Here is a 17,369-nt window from a genome sequence, read left to right as displayed (position 1 = left end):
CCCAAAGAGGCCAGCTTCTGGGCTAATAATTCATTATTTCACAAAAACTGTTGGGAAAATTGGAAAATGATAGGGCAGAAACTGGGCATAGACCAATATCTTACACCATATACCAAAATAAAGTCAAAATGGGTTCATGATTTAGGAGTAAAAGCTGATACTATAAGTAATTTGGGAAAGCAAGGAATAGTCTACTTATCAGATTTATGGAAAAGTAAAGAATTCATGACCCAACAAGAGATAGAGAGCATTACAAAATGCAAAATGGATAATTTTGATTATGTCAAATTGAAATGTTTCTGTACAAAAAAAGCCAACGCAACAAAAATTAGGAGGGAAGCAGAAAATTGGGAGAAAATCTTTGCAACTAGTATCTCTGATAAAGACCTCATTTCTAAAATATACAGGGAACTGAGCCAAATATATAGGAACACAAGCCATTCCCCAACTGAGAAATGGTCAAAGGATATGAACAGGAAGTTTTCAGAGGAAGAAATCAAAGCTATCTATAGACATATGAAAAAATGCTCTGGATCACTACTGATTAGAGAAATGCAAATCAAAACAACTCTTAGATACCACATCTCTCCTGTCAGATTGGCTAAAATAACAAAACAGGAAAATGATAAATGCTGGAAAGGATGTGGGGAAATTGGAACATTGTTACATTGCTGGTGGAGTTGTGAGCTGATCCAGCCATTTTGGAGAGCAATTGGGAACTATGCCCAAAGGGCTATAAAAATGTTCATACCCTTTGACCCAGCAATACCACTTCCAGGGTTGTATCCCAAAGAAATCACGCAAGCAGGAAAAGGACCCATATGTACAAGGATATTTATAGCGGCTCTTTTTGTGGTAGCCAAGAATTGGAAATCAAAGGGATGCCCATCAATTGGGGAATGGCTGAACAAGCTGTGGTACATGAAGGTAATGGAATACTATCGTGCCATAAGAAATGGGGATGATACGGACTTCATAACAACCTGGAAAAACCTACACGACATAATGCTGAGTGAGCGGAGCAGAGCCAGGAGAACATTGTACACAACCACAGATATATGGATTCCGTGAGGACCAACCCTGACATACTTCGCTCTTCTCAGCAACGTAAGGTGCAAGGACAACTCCAGGGGACTCACGATGGAGAATGCTATCTTCATCCAGAGAAAGAACTGTGAAGTTTGAATAAAGACTGAGGTGCACTACACGCTTGCCTTTTTTGCTTCTCTTTTGTTTTTGTTTTTGGGTTTGGTTTTTTTTGGTTCTGTCTCTTCTTTCTCATGATTCATTCCATTGGTCATAATTCTTCTCCACAACTTGACTAGTGTATAAATTAATTCAATGCGAAGTTATACATGGTAGTTATACGAGATTCCAGGCTGTCTTGGGGAGGGAGGGGGGAGGAAGGGGTGAAAATCTGGAACTCAAAATTATGTAGAACCATGTGTGGTAAACTAAAAATAAATAAATAAAGTTTAAAAAAAACTAACTAAACCAGAATCAAAACAGGTAGACAGCCAAGCCATTAAATTTGGGGTCAATTTTGTGAAAGTACCATTCAGTTTACTCTCAGAACATGAATTTCCTTAGTCTAAGATGAAAGAAATTAACATATAGCTTTCCTTTACAATTGGGTCTATGGTATGAAAAGAACTCAATCTTCTCCACGTTACACAGTTTAACTCAGGATTTTGACAGACTAAAAGATGCCCGACTAATTAAGCATATCCTTCTTTTTAAGAGGATGTTAAGTCATCAACACTGTGATCAAATAATGAAGCAAGGTCTGATGACCTCATTTAGAAGGCTTACTTTGGGGAAATACTTCACAAGCTACTGGGGGAGGGGTGATCACAACAAGTGAATGTTATGAGTTTTTTGTTTTTTTTTTCTTTTTTAAAAGGAGGAAGGAACTTGTGGGATTACGTAACTCCTTTGGCTTGTTATTGAGACCAGTTCCTCAAACAATATTGCACTAAATTCAAGATCTGGAGCAAATTCTAAATAGAAATGATGTATCTACCATTTTCTGCGGTGACTTAATTTTGCCTACCATTTTCAACAACCATAAATTCAAAAAGTGGTAACAAATTAATTTTCTCTTGTATACCACAAGGACAACAGGTTTCTTTGGACACAACTGCTTAGTAATCAGCACATGCCACTAAATGGAGAAAACTAGTACATACAGTTTTTCCATTTAGAAAAACAGTTTTAATCAAGTTAACTTCTACAGCCAATGTTAATAACAAAATTTGCATTAATGCCTCTAAAGAGAAATCTAATTTGAAAGCCATACCACACTATCAAAAATATGTCCCTTTGCAAACCGCAAAAATGAAGAGTTTAATGGCATCTTTAAATGCCAAAGAAATCAAAACTGTCACTTTTAAAACCATGTTTTATTTTTTATTCTATCAATCAACCAATGAATCTTTTAAGTTGTATATATCTACCCTAAAATAAAAGAACTTTCTTGTAATATTTTAATATAATCTTAAGATTGTCTGAAGTGAACTTCTTTTCAATGTAATGGCACTTTGATAAATGGAGTTTAGAGTAAATAAGAATCTGCAATAAAAGCAGTCTTTTTCTATCATAAGCTTCTCACAACTCCATCTTTCAAATATTAATTTGAGCTAGAGTTGTCTAATTTCAACAGGCCTTCTCCTTATGGGAAAGATGTAGAAATAATGCTAATAAAACACTTCGAGTTTTACCGTAGAGGAACTGCCAATTCACAGGATGTACTACTCTACTTGAAAAGCTTTTGTGACCCTAAGTGTAAAAACAAGAAGCTCAGAAACAAAATGTCTTCTGTCTACTCATCCTTGAAAATGGTCATTCTACTTGTGAAATAAATAAATATAATTTAGAACTATTTGACTACCACTGCAAATGCACAAGTTTTTATTCAAATTATATGCAACACAAAACTGATATGAGTCTAAGTAAAAACAAAATAAATCACGCTATCCAGTGCTATAATCTGCTTTAGCCATCTTCGCTTCTCTCTCTGAGGTAGCTATATGTTTCTATACGTTTGTTATAGTTCCTTACAGGCAGTTAAGAAAAAGACACACAAAAAAAAAAAGTCAAGGAAGTTATCATCTTGACTGATCTGGCTAAGATACTGCTCCAAGACACTAAGTTTACAACAAAAGGGTATCACAATATTACAAACCATACCACTTTCTCCTGCGGTCGGGGACGGTGGTGGAGTGGCAGCAGTAACACTGTGTTTGTCCCAAATGGTCTCCAAAATACCTGCAAACAGAGGAATACCGTTTAGTATTTAGTCAATCAACATTTATTAAGTGCCCACTATGTGCCATGCACTTTGCTAAGCGCTGGGGACAAAAAGAATCAGAAGATAAACCCCTGCCCTCAAGGAACTCATTAAACTAGATATAAGCATATCTGCCATGAAAAAGTAATTAGGAAGGTTGGGGGGAAGGGGGACGGTGAAGAGATTAATTAGGTAGTAATTTTAGTCAATTAACTTGTGGTTTGGAGGGGGCAGGGAGAAGGGAGCTACAAAACTAAGACAAGATTGCTGTCCCTCAAGGAGTTTAAAATCTGGCTGAAGACTAACACACATGAAACAATACTATTAGGACATAATAAAATAAATTCAGTGTTCATAGGATCACAGATTTAGAATTGGAAGAGACCTTAGAATTCAACTTGTCCAACCCTGTGATCCTAGGACTTAATTTAGCAGCAGGCAAAAGGGAGCCACTGAAGGTAACATAATGAAAGAGTTTAATCTGGCAACAATACTTCGTCACTCAACATTTTAAGTGCCTATGATAAATCAAGGTTATCAAAGATGAAAAAGATTAACCTCTGCCCTCAAAGAGTGAATCCGTGGGAGGGGAGAGGAACACTGGAATACAACATGTACACAAATAAGATACAACATAATAAAGACAAAGAAAGTCAAGCACTAGGAAAATCAGATCGGGGAGACATTACTTGGAGGGAGGAAGTAAAATAGGGAGATTGCAGTGACAAGCCGTATTTGAGTGGAGCCCTAAAGAATTTCAATAGACAGAGATGAGGAAGGAGTGGGGAATTAAATGCATGAATGCACAGAGCTGGGGTAAAGGGCAGGAAAGGATTGAAAAACAGCAAGTATTCCGGTTTGGGTTAGAGTGTAAGCATTCGTGAGAAGGCTAGAAAGGTAAGCTGAAGCTAGACGGTGAAAGCCCCTAAACAATATAAGGGTAAGTTGAAACTTCTCTAATATCCTACGGACAACAGTTAGCTACTAAAAGTTTCTGAGCAGAGTAGTGAAATAAATGGTCAGACTTGTCAATTTGACAAATTCTTTTTGGCAACTGTGTAAAGGGTGCACTAGAGAAGAAAGAATGTATCTAACCAGACATCTATTTAAGAGACGATTAGAGTAGGCTAAGTTAGATGTGATAAGGGTCTGAAACAAAGGCTGTAACCAGGCTAAGGAAAAAGGAACCATGTGATCGCAGATTCAGAACCAGGACTTCTAACCCATCTTCACTCTACAAGTGAGTGGAGCCCTCATTTGAACCCAGGTCCTTTGAATCCAAATTCCACTATATCGTGATGGCTTTTAGATCCAAGACATATTATGGAAAAAGACTCAACAGAACTTGGCCACTGACTAGATGCATAGGTGAAAAAGAAAGAATAAAAGAAGACTCCAAGATTTATAACCTATATGACTGAGAGGATGGTGATGTTATCAACAATAGTGATGATTAATGGAAGGGACAGTTTGGGGAGGAAGGTGAGGAGAGGTCAGTTTTGGATAGCATATACTTGAGGTGCTGCCAATGGGACATCCAGGTGGAGGCTGGGGTTGAATAAATCTTATACACTCACACAGACAGACAGACAGACAGACAGACAGACAGACACAGACACAGACACAGACACACAGACACACACACAGACACACACACACACACACACACACACTTAGGAGTCATCCGCACAGAGTTAATAACTGTATATCAAAAGAGTGGATGATTATCTCCAAGGAAAATCATGAAGGGAAAGAACAGTGTCAATGGAAAAACCTTGGGGGGAAGTTCATATTTAACATTTGGGGGAGGACACTGAACAAGTGGAGGCCAAGACGAAACTATAAGACAGGTAGGAGAACAAGGAGGAGAAAATGTCATAGGAGTTAATGGAAAAGCATATATTCAAGAAAAAGCCATAGTCAATTGTGGGAAATACTGCAGAAAAGTCTAAGAGGAAAGAAACTAAGGAAAGTCACTAGAGAATTAGAGGGAACATTTTAGTTGAGTGGTAAGGTCTGAAGTCAAACAGTAAAGGGTTGAGAAGCAACTGGATAGTAAAGATGTAGAAACAATAAAGGGGAAAAGATAATAAAGAATGATGGCTTGAGGAAATAACAGTGTCAGAATAAAGTTTTAGGATAGGTGAGCAAATTAGCAGAGAAGAAAGAAAGAAGAAAAATAAGAGAAATAAAGCAAAGAAGTGTGGGAGAGATTCTGAAGGAATGAATCTGGAATGGATATATGAGATGACTAGAAAATAGAAACGATGTCAAGTTTTTGATCAAGGCTAACTGGCAACACTCAGGGTACACACAAAGAAGTCGATGGGGGAAATGTGTATTTATTAAGCAAATACTCTGTGTAGAATCTTCTGTGAGCCACTGAAGGAGATACAAGCAAAACATTATTAAAGCACAAGAAGACTTACTGGGCAATTATTTGGGAATTCAAAGTTCAAACCTTAGCTCAATTACGTCCTAGTTGTATGACTTTGAGCAAGTCAATTAACAACCTGGCCTGAGTTTTTTCATTTGTAAAGTAAGGAAAATAATTCTTTCATTGCTACCTCACACAAGTTTTGCCCTATCTCCCTCTTCCAGGGTCTACAGGGGACCCAAAGCTTCCTTCAGCAACGACAGAATCCAAGATCTAGAAGGGACCTCAAAAGTTTATTATTTCTTTCTCCCACCTACTACAGTGATCCTCACGCACCTAATGGTCACATTCTTCCTCTATGCTCATGAACCTCCCTGGCTACCACTGAGTAACATTCAAACTCCACTGCTTACCAGGGCCTTCACAAGTACATTCCTCCCTAACTTTCCAGACTTGTATCCTATCACTTAACTCTCCATATAATGGATGATCTAGCCAACATAAATTATTCTGCAACCCCAGAGCTTTTCCTAACCTCTCTCTGCTCTAGCCTCCCTCATTCCCTTACTTTCTGCTTACTGAATAATAATTATCCTTTAAAGCTAAACTCAAATGCCTTCTCTCCCTGAGGGAGATGACCTTCCTTTGTTTTTCAATTGTCTACAATTACATTTGTTTAGTGTCCTTCCCACTTTTTACCAAACTCCCTTTCAATAAAATTATTTTAATATATTCCTGATTCAGTTTAAAAACATCTTTATGTCTAATTTTTTTCAACTAGAAAATGTTAAACCACTGAACTGACAACAAACTGTATCAACAAAAAGGATTTTACTTTAGGAAAATGTTAGCTGGCTTATGAATTCTCAGTGCTGACTCTGAGTCACCACAGGCTGGGCACTTTTTTCAAAACTATAATCACACTCACCTGTAAGTAGTCCAAGTACAGTTTGTACCTGGTCCAATAGCAGCTTCCGCAACTCCTCTTTCCGAGCCACGCTGAGGTCCTCTCGGGGGCACGCCAGCTCTTCTGAAGTAGTTTTCAACATGATCAGTCCAAGGGGAGTGGTCAAAGGGGACTGTATCAACTGAAAGGACAAAATACAAGCAAGTTTTGAAGAAAGCTTATAAAAACTGGCAAGAATTCTATAGATAAACTTCATTTTTATAAAACTACTAAAACAAAGTGAAACTCAGTTCTTCGTGTGAGTTTAATCTGAAAAAAGTTATGCAGACACAAAACACATAATCTTACAACTGGGAAACACTAACTTTTCAAAACACATTCACATTTAGCTCATTTTAAACACAAAATTCTTAAATTAGCTGAAATAATCTACTCCTAAGAAACTACAAAGAGACAAGTTTCATTCAAATAGCCCTCATTATTAGGGTAGGACATTTAAACCATGGATTTTCACTCTATGATAATGGAATAAAAGTGCTGACGGATTTTAAGACTCTTTGTTCATTTAAAATCCTATATAAGTCATCATTCTTTTACTTCCCTTGGCTAATTTTTTTGAGAGAGCAAAGTGGAGGCGACCTATCGTAGACAGCCTTTTCGAGGAGTTTAGCCACAAAGGATAGAAGAGATACAGGATGATAGTTAGTAGCTAAAGGATGATCAAGTTTTTTGAAGATGGAAGAGACACGGGCACATTTATAGGCAGTAAAGAAGCAGCCAGAGACAAGAAGAGACTAAAAATAAGTGATAGAGCGGGATGACAGAAGGGGCAGTCTGTTGAGAGAAGATGGAATGGAACAGGCTCTCTTGAGCAGGTAAAATGATTAGCCTTGGTAAGAAGGCCATTTCATCGCGTGGAACAGGAATGTAGGAGAAAATAAGGGCAAAAGGCATATGAGCAATATAAAATAAGGATGAAGCGAGAAGGGAGAGCTCACACCAAATAGTCTCAATTTTTTCTGTAAAATATGAAGCAAAGTTCTCAGCTGAGAGGGTAGAAAAGGAGCCCTGGGAGATTGGAGGATGGATGAAAAAGTTTAGAAGAGCTGTGAAGAATGGGAGAGTAAGTTGATGAGGAAGGTACAGTAGGATTACCTAGCAGCGTGAGGGCCAATCTGATGACATGTAACATAAACCTGCAGTAGACTCAGAATGATTATATAATTTTCTCCATACCTTCAGTCAGCAGCTCATGTGTAGGAGCAAAGGCAAGGTACAATTGATAAAATGATAAGGGTAACAGAAACTCAAGGGGAGAGGACAGTATAAAAGTGAATTGGTTTACCAAGGAGTCAAAATGGGGAAAAGAGGAGAGTGCCTAGCACAGGGGAAATGGTCTAGGAGAGAACTGAAGAGTCAAGGGATTGGAGATTGCAGTGCACATGAAGAGTAGGGTTAGGTAAAGGAAGGCAGAGGGAGAGATAAAAAGCCAATAGATTATGGTCAGATAATGGGATTTTGGAACTCTTAAACACAGACGTGGTACATTTGTAGGTGATGGCAAGATCAAGAGTATTTTTGTGTATAACTGAGATGGGATAGAGGAGTAGGTCATAGGAAGTGCGGGGTTGAGGAACTGAGTGGTTAATGTTTGAGGTAGAGTCAATGTATATGCTAAAATCCCCTTGTATGAGAGCAAGAGTTTGGGGAGCAGAGGAAAATTATGAGCCAGGTACCAAACTTACTGAGAAAAGAAGGGGAATCAATAGATAACAGCTACCAAGATTTTGATTGGGTGGTAAATATGAACCTCAAAGGAGACACTACTGAGTGATGGAGGGAGAGAACCTGTAAGTGGAATGGGGAGCAAAGACTATTGCAACTCCTCTACTCAACTAGTAAGCTGAGGGGAATGAGTGAAGGTGCAGCCAGTACTCGGAAGGGTGGCCAAGGAGGCTCCAGAAGGAAGGAGCCAGGTTACAATAAGATGGAAGATGGAAGAAGTAAAACAAGAAAAGATACAAGATGAAGAGAAGTTTGTTCTCTATGGAACATGCATTCCAGAGGGTACAGTGAAATGGGAGGATGGTTATTTAGTTGGAACTTTTGGGTGGAAGGGTTGAGAGGTGATAAGAATAAAGAATCAGATATGGTAGAGAATAAGGAATAGGGTTTGGATGATGACCTACAGGGATTCAGAATCACTGGAATGTGTAGAGTATGACCAGGGTGAGACGATAACATGCTTCATCCTAGCACCTCTGGAAACAAAACTGGTCATTGCATCAATCTTTCAAAGTTGTTTTTTCCTTACAAAACTGTTGTCCTTATATATTCTCCTAGTTCTGCTCAATTCTTTGTGTATCACTTCACATTACCCAGGATTATCTGAAACTGTCTTTTTATCATTTCTTACAGCACAATATTCTATAACATGCATATATGTTATAATTTGTTTAGGTACTTCCCAACAATCTAAGAGGCAACACTATTAGATCTCCTGTCCCTTCCCTATACTCACTTCCTTCCCAGTTGAGTTTCATACATTTGTACACCAAACTATTTCAGAGTGTGTGTGTGTGTGAGAGAGTGAGAGAGAGAGAGATGTATTGTGTGCCTGTGTGAGGGGAGGTGGGGAAAGGATTTTCTATTCAATCCTCCTTTATCCATTTCAGATAAGAATGAGGCTTATCTGATGCCCACTGCCCCTGCCTTCCTCTTGGTATATTCTTCTCATGCACCCAAAATCATGAGAAACAGCCAGTGCCACATATACCCCTCCCCATTTCTTCCTCTTTCCACACTGGTATATTCCTCCTTTCACCTCCCCTTCTCTTTCATCCTTCAAACCCTCAGAATAGAATCAATCCTCTCCTAAGACTTCTGCTTTTCTTATATAATCTTCCTCAAAGTCCTTTGAAATCATTAAGTTTCTGAAGGCACATTTGTTTCTTCTTTCCCATTAGAATATTAGCACTACATCAACCTACTACAATCAAGCTCCTTCCAATTGCTCAAATAAGTTTATCTTCCTGAGTTTACTATGAATTCTTGTGTTTGCATTTCGAAGTTTTCTCCGCTTCACTCTTTTCATCGGAAATGCTTGAAGGTCCTCTTTTCCAATAAAAGTCATTTTTTCCCTTGTAGGATTACGTTCAGTTTTTCAGGGGAACTTACTCTTGGCTATAAGCCTTTTCCTTTTGGAATGTTGTATTCCAAGGTCTCTTCTCACTCTAAATAAAAGTTGTCACATCTTGTGATCCTGAGTGTGCTTCCTTAAAATTGGAATGCCTTCTTTCTAGATGTTTGCAGTATTTTTTCTTTGTAATGGGAGCTCTGGATTTTGGCTATGATATTCTCGGAGTTTTTCCTTTTGCGATACCTTTTAGGACATGATCAATGGGTTCCTTCTATATTTACTTTGCCTTCTGATTCTAATAGCACCAAGTAGTTTCCATTAATAATTTATTGAAATATAGCATCTAGTTTTGGAGAGTTTTTTTTAATCATCGTTTTCAGAAAGTCCAATGATTCTTAAATTATTTCTCCTTGATCTGTTTTCCAAGTCAATTATTTTTCATATCAGAGAGCTTACATTTTCATTTATTCTGTTTTTTCAATCTTTTGATTTTGATCTTCTGAATATTATTTTAAGTGTTTCTTGTTGTCTTGTACAGACATTAATTTTTTTCTCTCATTTAATCTTCAGGAAGTCTATTTCTTGGTTAAGGCCTATCATGTTCCCATCATGGTTTAAAAGCCCAGGTAGAATCCTTGAAAGTCCAGGAGCAGAAACTTCAAAGATCCAGAAGAGCCTAACCCAAGCCACTACTTATTCTCCTACCAATTCTTTTTTTTTCTTACAGAATTTATTAAATTTCTGATTTCTTATTTGATTTCTTCTAGGTATTCCTATAGGCTATGTCAAAAATCTACTTTATCCTTTGAGTCTTCTTGCAGTTTTTATAAAGTTACTGTGTCCTTTGGGAGAATATGTACATTTGAAATGATTTTTAATACTGGTCAGTGTTTTCATTCAGCCAGCTCTAGTTAGCTAGTTTGAGTTCTTGAACTAGAGCTTCATGCCAGGGTCAGGCTCACCCCCACCACTCCCCATCTTCCACTGAAGCTTTTAGGCAGAGTGGTTCAGCCCTGCTTGGTCAAGCTTTAATTCCCCCTGGGTTCCGTCACTGACCTTCACTTCCCTGGGTTAGGCTGCCCTAGATCTTTGAAGTTCAGAATGCTAGATTTTCAGGATCTTCTCTAGCATCTTGGTTCAGAGTGTTAGAGTCTTTGGAGGCCCTGGACACCACAGGTATCCCAGCCTGAACAATGCAGCATCTCACTGGCAACCTAGTCTGATCGCTGTAGCACCCTGGCAGGTCACTGGTTGGTCCCTGCTCACTGTCACTTTCCAGGGCTTTCAAGGTCCATACTCTGGGGCCTTTTAACCATAATGGAATTTCTTGACCATGTGAAGCTTTTTCAGGGGAGCTCCCTGTTCTTGTTGGTTCCAGACACAAAGCCCTTAGGCTACATGAGTCTTACCTCTAGTCATGATAGGAGACCAGCCTGTGCTAACACTGGTTGTCTGGACAGGTATCCTCTCCTACTGCCCATGTACTTCTGGATGACTCGTGTGAAATTCTGGGCTTGAAGGAGTCACTTACTGTAGTTTCTCATTTGAATACTTGATCATTATTCTCTCTGGTGCAAACTTCAGAATTTTGCTGAAGTAGATATGCGGGAGCTGGGCAATCTGCCTCTCATTCAGACAGTCATATTGGCAAGAAGTCAAATTAGGAATGTTTAAACTGGAGAAGAGAAGACTTAGAGGCTAACTGATAGCTATCTTGAAGTACTTAAAAAGCTACCACACAAAAGAATACTTTTACTTATTATCATGCTTCATCCCAAAGGGTAAAACTGAAATCACAGGGTAGAAGTTATAAAGAAGAAAATTTAGTCTTGATGTACAGAAAGACTTTCTAACAGTGGAATGGACTGATAGGTTTCCTAGCAAAGGCTAAATGAATACCTGTCATGTATATTATAATCAAGACTCTTAGACAGATAACAGGCTGAACTCAATGGTCTCTGAGGTCCCTTTTCATCCCCTGGGATTCTATGATTCTCAATTTCCAGATTAAACAAAGCAATCATTCCAAATAAGGATTAACTTAAGGACACAGAAACTTAGCCTAATGAAGAAAAAACTTAGGATGGACATGACAACTGTCATGTATTTGACAAACTGTATTTGAAGGGCTTCCAGTTGGAAGAGGAGTAGATTTGCTCTACTTGAACCCGGAGAGGCAAATTTAGGTTTGATAATTTTTTTTAAATGTCCTAACAATGACAGCTATCCAAATGAAATGAGGCTAGCTGCCCTGGGCATAGGGGACAGAGGGAGAAGAATTAGGTTCCTTTATGCTTAAAATCTTCGTTAGCATTAACCAACTACTACAATTTGGCAAGATCTACAACTCAAACTGAAAACTCACCATGATTTAAACTGGACCAGAAAAACTTTTAGTAGGTTGACTCAAAAGATTTTATAATAACCAAGTTGACTCTAAAACCGGTTTTGCTTTGCTGCAATTATACCTGATAAAAGTTTTGCTTCATTACTAGGAATGCCAGTAATGAAACAGCAGTCTTTCCTTGCATATCTTAAATACTAACCATATGCCAGTTCTCACTGAAAGTTAACAATTCTAAAAGTTAACCATCACAGAATTTTAAAGCTTAGTACAATCCTTTCATTTTATACATGAATTAACAAGTCCAGAGAAGTAAAGTGACTTCCCCAAAATTACAAAGCTATTTAGGGGCAAAAGTAAAACTAAAATCTATCTCATTACCTACAAATACAGTGTTTATTCAAGTCCACCGTAAATATTTTAAAGTTACAAAGGCAAGAGTTTTAAAAAGTCCACATTTCCAACTGTTTTAAAGATGCCTTGAGTTCTATGCCCTACTACAACCGCCCCTTATTACCACCTAAACAGAATATTACAGTACTCTAACAGATATTCCCTTCTCCATTCTCCCCTCTACAATACATACCACTGCCAAAGTAATCATATTTATAGATAGATTTGAAGACATTGCTACATTCAAAAATTCTCAGTGGCTCCTTTTTGCCTACCAAGTTAAACTCTTTTCTTAAATTTCTTTTTCTGGCATTTAAGAATCTCTATACAACTGGAATAATTTACCTTCTCAACTTTATTTCATAATACTCTCCTCTATTAATGCTATAGCATAGCCAAACTGGATTATCACCCTCTGCCACCCTGAGCATATACTATATTCTTATATGTCTTAACACTCTTCACTAAGCCTGAGACCACACTCTCTCTCTCTTCAGCTACTCATTCATTTAAGCCACTTCCTCCATGAAGCCTTTGATGATAAGCCCGGGGAATAAGGATCCTTTCCCCCTCAGATGTCATGTAACAACATTTTGTTTTGGAACTCTCAGTACTGTTATACAGCAGAGATGTCAAATACAAGGCCCATAGCCTTCAACACTCCAACCTGCAGCCTGAACCAGACTACAATGTAACTGAGAAAATATTTAACAAAATAAACAAAAATGTAATAAAACATAAATAACATTACATTTTAAAACTAAGTTAATATGCAACCTGCAGGGATTCTTATGTATGGATTAGTGGCCCTCAATTCTATTTGAGTTTGACACCACTGTGGTATAGTTATCTATGTTGATGTCTTTTGCCCCTACTAGACTCTCAGCTTCAGTAAAGTAGATATATGCTTTATCTAAACTTCTCTCCCCCAGTACTTAACTCCATTAAACTTATAAAAAACATCTGATGAAATAAATCATTAAGATAGGGTGAAAGGGGGAAACTGGTAAAGAAGATGGACAATAGAAAAAGGTCAGTGATGCCTCCCGTGAGATAGCTAAACTCTAAGAAGCCAAGAGTCAGCTTCCTTCACTGATTAAGAAATACTGACAGGACTTCCAGCCAAGATGGTATCTGATGTAAAAAGAACCCTTGGAAACTAGAATATATCCGAACCAAAATCGTTGATTCCATTAGAGATAGCAAAAAATATTAGAACAAAATCAAAAGGTGTTCCCTAGATAACTTAAGCCTATAAAAGATGAATCATAACACACTTTTAGTTCGAAATTTTTTAAATCCAAAATTAATATACATTCTATTCTTCAATGGGTTTCTCAGAAAATACCCAGCACAGATGCCAGAGACTCAGCTACTGCTAAATTACTGAATACATCCTGTCTGTCCTCCTGGCACCTTACTATTTACTCTGGCCACTCCCTTCCATGACCAACGAAACAGGGGTATTCTTAAAGAGAGAGGCCATAAAGGACCCTAATGTTGCTCACAGACATAGTCCAGTAAATTCCCCACATATTTTTGACACATTATTCAGCTGAGAATACAGCTGAGGTACAATGCTTACCTCAAACTCTTTCCAATGCCAACTATATGAATTGGAAGGATTCATTATTTATCAAGAGAGATAGCAAATAAACAAGAATAACCTTCTTAATAGTTTTTTCCAAAAAGACAAACTTTTCACAAAAAAAAAGTCTTACATACAAATCTTGCTCATATATTCCTAAAATATTTAATCTTATAACTTGTTTACAAGCCAAGAAGGAAACAGCTTGTGTAACAAGTTTCTCAGGATAAGCTCCCAAAACTCCTGAAATGGTTCATCAGATTTCCTTAAGCATATTCTTACCTGTAAAATGTTTGTAAAAAAGTCATGGTAGAACATGGGCCAATCTTGGCGGCCAATATCAACAATAACTTTGCAGAGCTTGTTTCGGATAAAATAAGGTAAGGTTTTGTGGTGAGCTAGAAGGAGCTTGGGCAGGCAGCTTCGGATTTCCATCTTATCCTGGGATGGGACTCCCAGCCACATTTTATTGATCAAATTCTAAAAGAGAAAGAGGATACCCTTTGTGTTAGCAAACCACATATGCAAATAACTAACTTTAATCGCTAAACAAATTACATGTTTTCTTACCTGAAAAAATTTAAGATTGCACAAACTGGTTAGAAGTCTGAATTATGGTAGAGGTTGTAAAACTTTGATTTGAACATTTTCCAAAGTAGCTGAATTACACTGATCTTCAGCTTGGCATTTGGATTAGGAATGAACCGTGCATGTAGCTGCTACTCACCTATCTTTTTTCCATTGTAAAATGGAACAATACTCAATCCATGGCAAAGAAGGCATGTAAGACTTTGCCTCCACCTTACTACGTATAATACCCAATGCTGACTATTTACATTCTAAATTTGATACAGAATCACAGTCCTTATTTTTGCTGGCTTGCAGATTACAATTATTAAAAGTATCACAATACTAAAACAGAGTAAGACTGCTTATCTTTTCTAAGATATAAAACATCTTAAAATTTAAAATGGTGGGTTAGCCACAGGAAAATCTGGGAAGAACCATACCAAAAACTACTAACTTTTCAACTAGGAAGTTAAATGTTCACATAAAACTCTACCCAAAGTTACTTACCCTCAGCTTCCATTGTTCCACGCTAACTGGAAATCTTAACAGAGGTATGTAAACAAAAGTTCTAACCATGTGTTTACAAAAGCTAGACTTACAATAAGAAATACATACTACTAAAATAACATCAAAGGCAAAATAAACACAAAATTTTGAAAACAGAATTATCTGAAAACTTACCTCAAAAACCGTTAAACTATACATCATTACATAGTCATTCCGTGTGCTAGAGAGAAAATAGAGGCAGAATCTCCAGGCTCCAATCTGTTGGGCAAAATTATTCAGAAGCTCCTCTGGAAAAATTAAAATGTCAAAAAAACATGGTCACAAAACTTTATCAATTTTTAATATCAGATGATTTTTTTCTCCCAAATAATTTTCTCTATGTAATTTCACCAACATATAACAGAAAATTCCCTCCCTACAGTCTTCAAAGACAGGCGAGAAGATCCTGACTAAAGAGTACTGACTGAAAGAGGACTCATGTATACCAGGTAAGCACTAAATATATCTTTGCCCTACCACTATTAAAAAAAAATGATTTTTTTTTCTGCAAAGACCCTTGGACAAGCATTCTGCCTACTAAAAATAACTCTCTGTATTCATTGAGTGCTACCCATATGGCTTCTTAAAAACACAGATAGATGCAAAAAGACTGACATTACAATCATCAAAGGAAGTCCCAGGTGAAACAAACATTGGAAGGGTAAAAAAGATAGGAGACAACTAGGGATATTTGAACTTTATTTTAATTTTGGTCTGTTCAGGAAAAGTAATCAAATAGGCACTGATAAGCCACCACGGCTCTTCTAGAAGGTTCAAAATGCTGTCTCCATCAGTATGCTTCACATGTCTAAACTAAGTACATTTTTTGAAACTTCTCACTCACCATTCAAATAAGCTATTACTCTAGTCAGAACCTACAAGTTCTGCAACAACACTGATCACCTTGTTTGTTTGTTCGTTTGGTAGGAGTGGAGGGAGGAATGGGGAAGATCAGTAGGGGGGTGGGGTGGGGGGAGGAAAGTGCGGTAAAGTTGTGAAGTTCTGCAACAGTATTTTTGGGTTAACACAGTTTGATTAAATTCACCATATACGGAGTTTCTGAACAGTCACCTTGACCTAAAGAACAAGAAATATAAGGCAAAACATAATGAGAATGAGCCTTTCTGAACTTCAAATATACTATAAAGCAGTAATCATCAAAACTATTTGGTATAGGGGGCAAAGCCAAGATGGCAGCTGGAAAACAGGGACTCAATTAAGCTCTCCCCCAAATCCCTCCAAACACCTGTGAAAGATGGCTCTGAACAAATTCTAGAGCTACAGGACCCACAAAATAACATAGGGAAGCAGGTCTCCAGCCCAGAACAGCTTGGATGGTCCCTGGGAAGGGTCTATCACACCATACTAGGAGCAGAGGACAGCCCAGCTTGGGCCATGCCAGGACAGACCAGGGCAGAGGAGATGAGGTAAGCAGGCCTAAGGGCCATGAATCACTGAGCTATAGCAGTTATGAGACTTCTCAACCCAGAAATGCCAAAGAGCAAGTCAGTGGGAAAACTGCTGGATCTGGGTGAGAGAAGTGTGAGGTCCAGCCCCAGCCCCAGGGGCAGTGGAGATGGTATAGCAGCAGCAGCAGGAAGCTCCTGCTTCCAGAGCTCCAGTGTCAGCTGCTTCTGGAGTCCCTGGCCCACGAGGTGGAAGGAATCAAGTGGCAGATCAGAGCGGGAGTGCAGGGAGCAGAGGCAGGGTTTCTCTTGCTTTGCCCTGCTTGGATCTGGGTTGCAGTCCTGGTTGGCAGTCCTCAGGGGAGGATGAGTGCTGGGGCGGCAGAGCTTGCAGTGACTGTGGAGAGGCTCTCCCCCGGTAGCTACACGGCAGAGAGGAGTGCTTGTACTGACAGACCAAACCACATGCCAGGAGAGGAGTATCATACCACCTCAGAATAGAGGTAGCTCTGAAAACAGCAGTGCAAGGCCCCTGAAGCTTGGGACAAAGCACTCTCCACTCTCAAGGCAGGTATACCCTGACCAAAAGCTCAAGAGTCAAGTAGTTGGCTGGGAACATGAGCAAGCAGCAAAAAAGGACTCAGACTCAGACTACAGAATCTTTTTTTGGTGACAAAGAAGATCAAAACATGCAGCCAGAAGAAGTCAACAAAGTCAAAAAGCCTACATCAAAAGCCTCCAAGAAAAATATGAATTGGTCTCAGGCCACAGAAGAGCTCAAAAAGGATTTGGAAAAGCAAGTAAGAGAAG

General features: G+C 38.4%; 1 protein-coding gene across 2 annotated transcripts in view; it reads right to left on the bottom strand.

Annotated features, from left to right (window-relative positions):
• Positions 1-17,369, bottom strand: part of XPO6 (exportin 6) — a 127,026-nt gene that overhangs the window by 85,564 nt on the left and 24,093 nt on the right. For both annotated transcript variants that reach the window (XM_036737805.1, XM_036737806.1), the window contains exons 3-6: positions 15,289-15,401; positions 14,320-14,517; positions 6,595-6,754; positions 3,190-3,267 (exon numbers count right to left, since the gene is read on the bottom strand). In XM_036737805.1, the coding sequence (XP_036593700.1) occupies positions 3,190-3,267; positions 6,595-6,754; positions 14,320-14,517; positions 15,289-15,401 (549 nt within the window). The remainder of the gene's footprint in view (positions 1-3,189; positions 3,268-6,594; positions 6,755-14,319; positions 14,518-15,288; positions 15,402-17,369) is intronic.

This window comes from Trichosurus vulpecula, chromosome 9 (genome assembly GCF_011100635.1).
Source record: "Trichosurus vulpecula isolate mTriVul1 chromosome 9, mTriVul1.pri, whole genome shotgun sequence".
Lineage (NCBI taxonomy): Eukaryota > Metazoa > Chordata > Mammalia > Diprotodontia > Phalangeridae > Trichosurus > Trichosurus vulpecula.
This window is presented reverse-complemented; position numbering and strand designations above follow the sequence as displayed.